This window comes from Platichthys flesus, chromosome 18 (genome assembly GCF_949316205.1).
Source record: "Platichthys flesus chromosome 18, fPlaFle2.1, whole genome shotgun sequence".
Classification (NCBI taxonomy): Eukaryota; Metazoa; Chordata; class Actinopteri; order Pleuronectiformes; family Pleuronectidae; genus Platichthys; species Platichthys flesus.
Window position 1 is genome coordinate 12,202,734 of NC_084962.1, and position 10,864 is coordinate 12,213,597.

The 10,864-nt window shown below is 44.2% G+C and overlaps 1 protein-coding gene across 3 annotated transcripts; it reads right to left on the minus strand.

The window, feature by feature from the left end:
- Positions 1 to 1,008: 1,008 nt before the first annotated feature.
- On the minus strand, positions 1,009 to 6,369 carry zc3h14 (zinc finger CCCH-type containing 14). Of its 3 annotated transcripts, none has more exons than XM_062411781.1 (17): positions 6,226 to 6,369; positions 5,868 to 5,910; positions 5,663 to 5,777; positions 5,516 to 5,556; positions 4,599 to 4,770; positions 4,176 to 4,491; positions 3,901 to 4,082; positions 3,578 to 3,678; positions 3,313 to 3,468; positions 3,066 to 3,143; positions 2,731 to 2,896; positions 2,437 to 2,642; positions 2,193 to 2,331; positions 1,945 to 2,084; positions 1,734 to 1,816; positions 1,538 to 1,644; positions 1,009 to 1,240 (listed from the first exon to the last, which is right to left on the minus strand). In XM_062411781.1, the coding sequence occupies exons 1-17, from the start codon at positions 6,259 to 6,261 to the stop codon at positions 1,237 to 1,239; spliced, it is 2,085 nt and encodes a 694-aa protein (XP_062267765.1). In that variant the 5' UTR covers positions 6,262 to 6,369; the 3' UTR covers positions 1,009 to 1,236. The 3 variants fall into 3 exon arrangements, with proteins under 3 accessions (XP_062267765.1, XP_062267764.1, XP_062267763.1); XM_062411780.1 differs by having other exon boundaries at positions 1,734 to 1,813; positions 3,901 to 4,085; XM_062411779.1 differs by having other exon boundaries at positions 3,901 to 4,085.
- Between the last annotated feature and the right edge of the window lie 4,495 nt (positions 6,370 to 10,864).

The window sequence follows — 10,864 nt, forward strand, 5'->3', positions numbered from 1 at the left end:
CAGGGTACTGCAGCGGCCTCTAGTGGCGGGAAATACAACTACATCCACTGCAGTTAGGAAGATGATCGATCACTGTTGGACATATTTGAGTTGAGGGGAACTGCAACAACCATGATCGCAATCACGAATCAACGGTTTGATTCTTGAACTGTTTTATACACCTTGCTGTCCAAAAGACAGTTAATATTAACAAATTGTGATGTTTTATGTTGATTTTGAGCTACATCTGTTCTAATCCTTTTTTTTAAAACACACTTACATGTATTATACCACTATTTAACAGGCTGTTAGTTTCATGCACAACTTCCTACATCAGTTATGTATCTCTAAGGCTATATTTATATTTGGCTTCAAATATCTGCCTCGATTATTTGTGTCTTTCAATCGTTTCATTATTTAAATATTTGTGTTCTCTTTGGCAGTATCTCCATTAATATATACTTCTTTGCAGTGACATTTGTAGTACTTTCAGGGATATGACTTTCAGCTCACTGCAGTGAACTCATTCTTTACTCATTTTGAACTTTTATTATTCTCATGCTCTTGTGTTTGACTGTTCTGTTTTGCTGGATGCTTACATTTCCCTCGGGAGCAATAAAGTGTCCATGTATCTATCTATAGTTTTACATTTTAGAATAATTAATCAATGACAGAATACAATTGCAGTGTTTCAGGTCTCATAATCTCCTACAACGCACAACTGGATGTGTTGACAGACTAAAAAACAAATGACATCACAGTTTAAGTCACTTGGACAGTATATTCATTCAAATACTTTTATCAGTGCAGTAGGTTCTCTTATGGTTTCTCATTGGGCAACACCAGCCGTATCTTTTCAATAGGGAAAGTAAATCAAATCTCTGAGCTGAATTTTATGTTTTTGCTTTATTAACTGCTATTTCAACTACTACTACTAATAATAATCATTATAAAAAACCATCTGTCAGTGGTTGACCTCCCTTTGAACCAAACTTGTATGATCATTTTACAAATTACACAAGATAAATATTCCGTGAAGAGCAATTTAATGTTTTTAGATCTTCAGCAAAAATCTGACTGTTGATCTTACAAAACACTTTTTCTTACAAACAAGTTCAAACAATCCAATAAAATAAGATAAAACGAAATGAAACAAGGCCAAGAGAGAGCAACAAGAATGATGAGTCATAGACACAGATCCAGAACATCGTCCGCAGCTTCATATTTTCCTGATCATCGCACTTCTGCCCGACTTAATTAGCTGTGGGGGAGAGAAAGACAGGAAACTTTTAGTGGTGCATCAAAATATGATATTTATATCTTCATTCCAAAATTGAAATGGCTATTTTTATTACTGTAATTCTATACTTAAATAATAAAAGGCATTACAATTGCATGAGAACTTTTACATGAATTACGTCAGTTTCCTTGATTTAAATAATTCATTGGTTGAAACCTTATACGTTAGCTGAGCTTAATAGTTTGTATAAAATTCCATGATGCAGAACAATTTATACTGATCTAAACTACAAGCTGGACTTATACAATGTGGGTTAACCTGCTCTGTGCTTTTGTCCACTTCAGGGCGTGTCTTGGAGGCACTGATGTGTTCGGGTGGAAGAAGGTACATCCAACTCGTTTACACTTCGCTGCAAAGCGACAAGGCTGCAGGAAAGAGTGCGAAAATTCAGAATAGCTAACAATGGAAATTTATTTATTTTAAATATAAACAACTGCACTTAGGAATGCTTTACCTTGGGATGATAAAACGGGCAGTCCATCTTCTTGCAGTCTGGGAAGAAGCGACACACGCTTTTGGTTTGCACTGGCTGCACTGCTGGGAACACAAACAGTCCAGTTAGAGAAGCAAGCGGAAGTTCCACAAACTGTATGTGACTGCCAAACTAAAGCTAACGTCTGATTTAATAATGGTGCCTGGTGGTGACATTATGAAAGTCTGAGTACCTGGCTTCGGCGGAGGAGCAGCTTGGCCTCTGCGGCTCACATGAGTGAAAGGACAGTCTGGCTTTGTGCACCTGGCATCGTATTTACAATTCGGGTGGACGAAGAGGCATTTTTCCCCAAACCTGCAGCTGGGAAACGTTCTTCAGGGACAAAAAGAGACACAAAAAAAACAACATGAAGAATGAGTCAGAATGAGAAGGAGAAAAAGCCAATTACCACCTTTTCAGATTATTAACAGGCTCACTCACTTGCACTGTGTTGTCGGGTGATGGTACGGACACTCATCTCCACTTTTACACACCGGCCAGAACTTGCAACGCTCCTGGACTTTCTGTTTCTTTAAAGGGACAGCATCCTCATCCATCATCTCAACCTCCATCCCATCATCTATCAATAGAAGACGTATTTGAAAAGTGCTATTTAAATTAAGCCTCTCATAATCATCGGATTGACATATTAAAATACATTTATATTTCTAACGAGACAACACACCCTCTGATGTGGTGATCACTCCTTGTAGTCTGTGAAGGATGCTGACTTTGGGCTGCCTGTTGACGTGCATGGTCGCCTCACTGACTTTTTGGGGAGGATTCCCTTCATCCATCTCCATTTCACAGTCTGCTAGATTCCCCAGTGGACTTGGTACTCCGTCTAAGGTCACAATGAACTTGGGGCTGGAGGAGTCACCCCTCTCCTTACTAAAATAAAAGAGAGGACAAAATAAAATATCTAACAATTCAGATGCAGATTTTGGTAGGATACTCTAATGCGTGTTTGTGTGTGTACCTGGCCTGGACAGTGCGTGGTACAGCAGAATGCACTTCCCCTTTGACCTGAAGATGCTGCAGAGTTGTGGTCTGAGATTCTTCCAGTTTAGGTCGACTCATTATGAAGGAGCGAGTATCGAATGGCTTTGCATCACTGCCGGCCGCCACCTCCACACCTTGAGGCACTGCACAAAATGCAGACACAAGAAAGTGTTATGCATCTCTGGATAAAATCCATTAGAACATGTCCTGAGACATTCATTATTAACAGATACTTCTAAATGTTTTAATTTGAGTTAAAAATGATAAAAAACTGTTATGTCAGCCCTTTTGCACAAAAAAAAATTAACTCACCGTAATGGCTCTGCTCTCTTGCAACATTGGTCTGTGCCACACCCAGCTGGAGGCGTGAAGCTAAAGATCTTGTTGGAACTGGAGGGAAAATGTTTCAGGAAAAAAAAAATAACAGCACAAACAATTTGAATAAGACCAGATGTTGCTCAATCTCACCACAAATCCATCACAATTTATCAAAGTTAACTGTGTCTTTTGGAAAAGGTGTATAAAGCAGTGCTCACTAAACAGCACCCTGTATGTCTACCTGGTGTTCTTGACGGAGGCAGCGCAGGGGAGTAAGTCGGCACCCTGGGAGCAACACCGTGGAGGTGATCCTGAACCAGCTGGATGGCTGCCGACATCTCCTCGCTGCTGGCCAAGCGGGTGCGAGGTGCCACAGGAACAGTTTGCCTCTGTGGTACTGTGTGGGAGGAGAAAGGTCAATGTCAGGAAGCGGTGATGACAACTGAGATAAATGGCCGGGACACACAGAATGTTCCGGACCAGGTGTCTGGCAGTGGGGGACGTACTTTTTGGGTAGGCTGTGGTTTTAGTGATGGAGTCTTGGGCCTCAGAGATGGCCTTCAGTATCAGATTCCTGTTGGCTTGCTTGCCTGGAGGGAGAGTGGGTCTGAAATAACAGTGAAGAATGTGAAGCACATGAGTGAAGAAGGCAGGATAGTGTTGGAGCACAGAAGGGTTATGATCACCTTAAGAAAAACAGGTACACATCTACTGCAGTGTAAAATAACATCAGCTTCACGCATTCCAACCGGATATATCACAATACGAAATCACCTTTGTTGGTGGATTTAGGAATATAGTGCAGACCAAATAGAGTTGAGAATCATACCTGCGCTCTGGTTTGGAGGGCAGAGACACTCTACTGGACATGCCTCTTCCGCCGTAGCTTGGCTCCTCCTCCTCCACATCATCATCATTATCATCATCATCATCACTGTCCTCATGTGCTGCTCTGTTCACTCGCACAACTGAACTCGCCACTGGCGCCTTACGCTTCCGCGACAACTCCTCCTGCTGAACAACCAATAACATTATGAAACACTGGTCTGAAATTTTCTCAAAAGAAAGGGAAAATATCTGAGTGAAGACGGCTGAATCACATACCTTACTGGATCTGGAGGATCTGCTGCTTCTGCTCTCCTGCTGCCTGCTGTGAGAGGATCCTTCTGAGGACCTAAATGTGTCTGCAGGGCTAACTAATGCAAATTTGCTGTGACCCGCTCTGTAGATTTCCGCTGTTGGCCTACTAGCTGTACCACGTGTCCGACCATGGTTGGAGCCTATTTCTAGGGGGTTGTCAGCAATGAGGTCATCATCCATCTCCGGTTTGATGTCGATTACGGCCTCCGAGGGGATCGGCTCGACGAGGGGTCTAACAGCGGAGGTAAGTCGAGAAGAAGTCCTCTCCACGGCCCCCCTCCTAAACACAAACAGATACATGTTAGTAGTTTTCATTGACAAAATCTGCCACGTAGGTCAAACATGAAAGCAAACACATCCTAGCTTTGATAAATTCACATTTAGCACCTGCTCTCGTGGGCAGAACTCGATACACTTGCTTCCATCCTATCCGAGTGAGAACTGGACACTGTCAAGAACTTCAGCTCATCCGTCCTGAGGTCGTCGCTTACGAATATCTGGCTCTTCCCGGCCACAGAGCTGCCATCGGACTGAAGCGGACTTTGAAGCGATGTAGGTTCTACAGCAAACATGCAGGCAATCAGGAGAAGAAAAACATGAATAACAGGGAACATCAAAAGCCACATATTCTCATACAAGAGGCCCTGTTCAGACCTGATATATATATCAGCCCTGAAAGAATCGATAACAATTGGGCAGCTGTGAGTTCGTTGGTTATTAATACATGTCCTGAATGTGCCTACTTTGAACATTTGCGGTCGGATCTCACGGCCCTGCTCCATATGCAAATAATCATGTACGTTGTCTGTGTTTGCGACAGAAAGTCACATTATTTTAACTCAGGCAGAGCATAGAGATGTGACCAATGCCATGGTGTATGTGTGTGAAGTAGAGTCAGGATGGGACTGAATGATTCAATCAATCCTGAGTGTAGATCTACCATGAAAGACTTTAACCATTTGAAAAAAAAACATATGGATGTGGTTATCAGTTTTTCTTTTCTGGCCACGAGCATAAAAATATGTTTGTTTTGATTGTGAAAGAGGAAGTCAGCTGAGCAGGTGATCCTTTATGAGGACAAGAACAGATTTGCATCCCCAAAGTGAAAAGACTGTTGCCCCGTGCATCCGTCTCCGAATGTGGTCTGAGTGATCGGATCTGCATTGAGGACGCGCCTGGACAGTTCAGACCTGAACTCAGCACTTGTGATAAGTTCACCCAGGGTGGATGCCAATGCCTCAACAGGTTTAAAGATACGGTTCCCTTTAGTAAAGCTTGAATGCGTCAAACAGAGACTGACTCACCGACTGCAACTGATCGCAATTTCTCCAAGACGCCGTGCAGCCTGAAAGAAACCAACAGGTCTGTGTCATGGCGAAACAGAGTATAACTTGTAACACAGGAGTGCGTGCTCTTCGTTAATGTGGAGGTGTTGTGACTGTGATCGTTACCAGGCGGTGAACTTAATCGTGTTGTTCCCAAGGAAGAGGGACAGGTCGTCAGCCATCTGCTCAGTGGTCTTCTTGTTTGCCACCATCACCATGATGTAGTCAGGAAGCTCTTCGTCTGAATGAGTGAAGACAACAACCTCATGAAGCATGGAACCAGTCGGCTGTGGACTCCCAACATCAACCCACGTACATGTTGTTCACTTACCGATATAAGCACCGAGCTCTTGCAGCTTCGCCTTGATGGCAGCCTGCAAAAGACGAGGAGACACTTTAAAGGGCAGAATCACTACGTTGTGAGAGTTACGTCGGTTACAGTGAGTCCTGTAACGTTACAGGGATGTATTAATAATAACGACATGTGCTGGCACATGTGTACAGCTCCATTAGGACTTAAATGAGATGTTTCGAAAACCTGTTTTCCCGACCTCGTTACCATTCCGCTCGACCCACACGCTAAGCTAGCATGCTAAGGTTAGCAGCGAGCCTCTTTTGGAAGGCTAACGTTCAAAAGCACCAGCAAGTCCGCATTCAGTAACTCACGAGCCCTCCATGGTGGTACTCACTCTTATCTTCTTGCTGATCTCGGTCCCGATTTCCATGTTTGTCCTTCGATTCGAGCCAAAAAGTCATAAAAACGAGGAACTGTTTTCTTTTAGCTGCACCGCTTCTAGCTAGGCAGGAGTGTGACGTCGATCAACGTGACTAATGACGGCAGGCGAACGGGGACAAAACTCAAAACAACGAATTGTATTAAATGTGCGGGAAATGTTTCAATTAGTGCTGTCAAACGATTAAAATATTTAATCGCGATTAATCGCATTTATGTCAAAGTTAACTCAAAATTAATCGCGATTAATTGCAAATTTGTATCTATTCTTAATGTCCCTTCATTCACTTTTTCTCCATAATTTTTTGGGGGTTTTAATGCTCTATCAACATGAAAAGTGGATTGGCTTGCTTTATGCAAATTTTTGTTTTATTGAAAAAACAACATTGCCAAACAGGGCGGTCCTGCAAATGAGTCACTGCTATCCACGTCGGCCATGATTGCACCTTATTACATTGGAAGCCATGCGGGGGGGGGGGGCTAAAGTGCAAAAATACCATTCTTTTGACACTCATTGACATAATGCAGCCCCTAGCACGTACACCTAACCTTAACCATCACAACTAAATGCTTAACCCTTACACTAACCCTAACCTAGTTCTAACCACAAAACCAAGTCTCATTGAATTTGTGAAGACCAGCTAACATGTCCTCAAAACGTCATAATGACCTCACAATGTTGGTATTGACCACAAATTGACCCTAATAACTTCAGCACACAAATACACATACAGGTTTGTGCAGCTAGGACTGGCAGGACTTTGCACATTCTTCCATTTATTTTGGAAAGCCTTACTGAAACCTTATTCTTAACCTTAACCGTGACAAATTCCCACACTAACCTTAACCTAACCTCAATTCATATCTTACCACTAACCAGGACCTGAGAGGTTTTGTTCCCCATGAGGTCTACTGGTCCTCACAAGGTCCATATTTAAGCTTAAAATTATATGTAATCCTAATGAGGTGTCAATGTGAAATGGATGCACACACACACATATCTGTCACATCACAGTTTGGTTTTTCACACAATACAGCTGTACTGTATAAGAAAATCATCTTCTAAACGCAGGAAGCTAATAGCTGACTCCAAGTTAGAAGATGTCTCATCAACTCAAGACATAAATAGTCTTCGGTTCAACCTCTGAGACGATACATCTGCTCTGCAGTCGTCTTACATCTTGAACACACTGTCCATCCATATATTCTCAAGTTATAAATTAGGACTGCAATATTTCAGCAGTGTTAAAACTGGTGTCCCCACACTGAGAAGAACAATCCATTCATTGCTGGATGAACTGTATATTGGTGTTCCACAGCTTGAATACATTTACACAGGCAGGACACTGTAACCAGGTTACATTCAAAATTATAAATATTAAAGTATTAAAATGTAGTAAAAATAATACACAGTATAAAAAACAATTTAAACCATTTAATTTATCAAAAAGTAGTAAAGAGTAATACAAATATTTGTACAATGTATATACCACCAAATAAATAAATAAATAATTTAGTCCTCCACTTGCGGAGAGCAGCAGCATAAAAGGGATGAGAAGAATTTTCGAATTCTTTTCAGCCACTTTTTCTTTTTCTTTCCGCCCGAGGAAGCTTTGGATGCAGCACTGACGTCTGCAGCCTCGACACAACTCCAGGAGACTTCCTCACTGGTCTCACTGAAAGGTGGCGGGCAAGTGGTGTCGGTGGACAATACTGTCAGGTCAGAGGCTGTGGCTTCAGCGGTGAAGTCAGAGGCTGCGGCTGCCGCGCTGACGTCTGTGGCCTCGACACAACTCCAGGAGACTTCCTCACTGGTCTCACTTAAAGGTGGCGGGAAGGTGGCGTCAGTGGACACTATTGTTAGGTCTGAGGCTGTGGCTTCAGTGGTGACGTCAGAGGCTGTGGCTGCAGCGGTGAAGTCAGAGGCTGTGGCTGCAGCACTGACGTCTGCAGCCTCGACACAACTCCAGGAGACTTCCTCACTGGTCTCACTGAAAGGTGGCGGGCAAGTGGTGTCGGTGGACAATACTGTCAGGTCAGAGGCTGAAGCGCTGACGTCTGCGGCCTCGACACAACTCCATGAGACTTCCTCACTGGTCTCACTGAAAGGTGGCGGGAAGGTGGTGTCAGTGGACACTATTGTAAGGTCTGAGGCTGTGGCTGCAGCGCTGACGTCTGCAGCTTTGTTACAACTCCAGGAGTCTTCCTCACTGGTGTCATTCTCCTTGATGGGAAACCAGACCCAGGTAGCCCTGGAGTTTATCTTCACGTCAGACCCTTTGGAGAGCACCTCACTGCTCTCATTGAAAGTTGGCAAGCAGTTGGTGTCTGTGAACTCTATTACACTGTCAGAACACCAGGACAGTTCACTGGTTGCGCTTGTGGAGTCTAGGGCCTCCACAGAATCCCAGGAGTCTTGGTCCATTGAGCCAGAGGAGCCGCTGTCTGAGGATGACCAGTGTATGCTGTCCTCAGTGGGGCAGAACCCCATAGCTTCTTGTGAGTCGGTCAGACTGGATGAGGGAAGACAATCAATTAGTAAATCAGTCACTGTCAATTAATTAAAACCATCGGTCCATCCAACTTGATGTGTTTAATTCCAGTGTGAAAGGACATGTGGACACTTACTAGTCTCTGCTGTGGACGTCCCCCCTCAGGTGGCTCATGGAGATGAAGGGCAGCTCCAGAGCTTGACGAGGAGAGATCCTCTGATCCCCGTCGAGATGCAGCAGCCCCTCCAACAGAGACACAAAGGCCATGCGGTCTTTCATCTCAGCCGCCCCCAACTTTGGATGGATCTGGATATGAAAACAGGTTTCAGGTCAGATGATCCATCTCCTGATTGGCAGATAACTTACTGGTACAAATCCAGTCTTTACTTGTTCAACACATGAGAGAGTACTCACATGAATCAGGCCGTTGAGGGAGTTTGGCAGCTTGATGAAACTCTCCTCTTCCCCTGTTTCCATGTCATTAACGGCAGTGAATTCTTCTGCAGTCTGAAGGAACAACAAGTATTACAGATGAGAACAGGGCAGTATGATTTAAAAATGCTCCAATAGAATTCTCAAACATAGAAGAACAGGTTTACTCTACCATCAGTCTCCATGATGGACTGTCTTCATCCTCCTCTTCGGTGAAGAACTGGTTGCTGAACCTGCCAGCACAGAGCAGGTGGTCCTGCGGCAGGCCCAGCAATGTCACCATGGTCTTTATCTGTAGACAGAATACACATCATGAGAATCACATCCACTTGCATTCTCTATGAATATGAAAAATAAATACAAATATATTTGGTTAGATGATAATTACCATTTGATATTCGCATTTACTGGGGAACAGGTTTTGAGCCAGGTACATGAATGCCAGCACGCACCCGACCCCCCACACGTCGATGGCCTCGGAGATTGGGAGACCCAGACAGATCTCTGGAGCCCTGAGAAGGAAAGACATGAGCCGCAGATGAAAAATCTGTTGGAACATTTCAGGGCAGAGAAAATAATGTTGCTAAACAGATGCTGTGCAGGATGAACTCACATGTACCCACACGGCTGGATATCCATCCCCAGCTTGACTTGGGACGCCATCATGGCGCAGCCAAAGTCAATTAATTTCACCCTGAAGGGCTGAGCCTTCCTGTTCACGAACATGACGTTGTCCGGTTTTATGTCCGCGTGCAGGACCCCGAGACCCTTCAGGGCATCCAAGGCCACCAACAGCTGCAGGGACACAAAGAATACACAACATTTAGAATGCTTTCTTCCATGTGCTATTGTTAGGTGTCTGGTTTAGGTTCTGGGGATCTCTCTAACAGAAGAGTGTTGGTTTCGTGATGCACTGATCGCTGCTACATACCTGCTTGGCAACTGGGCGGATCTCGTCTAGAGGACGGTGCTCCCACTCTCGCTGCTCTAGCAGGTCAAATAGACTCATGTCCAACCGCTCAAACACCAAACAGGTCTGGTCCAGGTGCTGGAATACTTCATAGAACCTGACCATGTTGGTGAGATCCACATCCAGTTCACTGATGATTTTCAGCATGGTTACCTGAAGAGAGAAGAGGAGACGTGATAAGACAACACTATCAACAGTTTGTGAGCAGCAACATGTTCTGATGGAGCACAGGAAAATAAACAAAGACTTCAGTCTCCTGCCTCATGCTCAGCGTCCTGGGCGAACTCGCTGTCCTTCAGGATTTTCAGGGCCACGATCTCTTTGGTCCTGAGGTTCATGGACGAGACGATTGTTCCAAAGCTGCCTTCCCCTAGAAAGTCCAGGATCTTATAGGAGGAAGAGCTGCTGTGCAATGTGAGGCAGTCCTGAGCCTCAGGTGCTGTCACTGAAACTGTGGAGAGAGATGGTGGAGACAGAATATGTGACATGAAGTCAGTGCAGAAGGTGACACACAAGCTGCTGTTGTGTGTCACAGCTAGCATGGCTGCTCTGCTTTCAGAGTCTTACCTGAGTCAGCAGAAGAATCTTCCATAGTTTCTAAGAAAAACATGATTTCCAGTATTTGCAGTTCAGTAATGAAAAACTGAGAGTATTCTGTAATCCAGAGTCTTCTTACTGGTCTGTCTTCTTGCTTGTGTGTC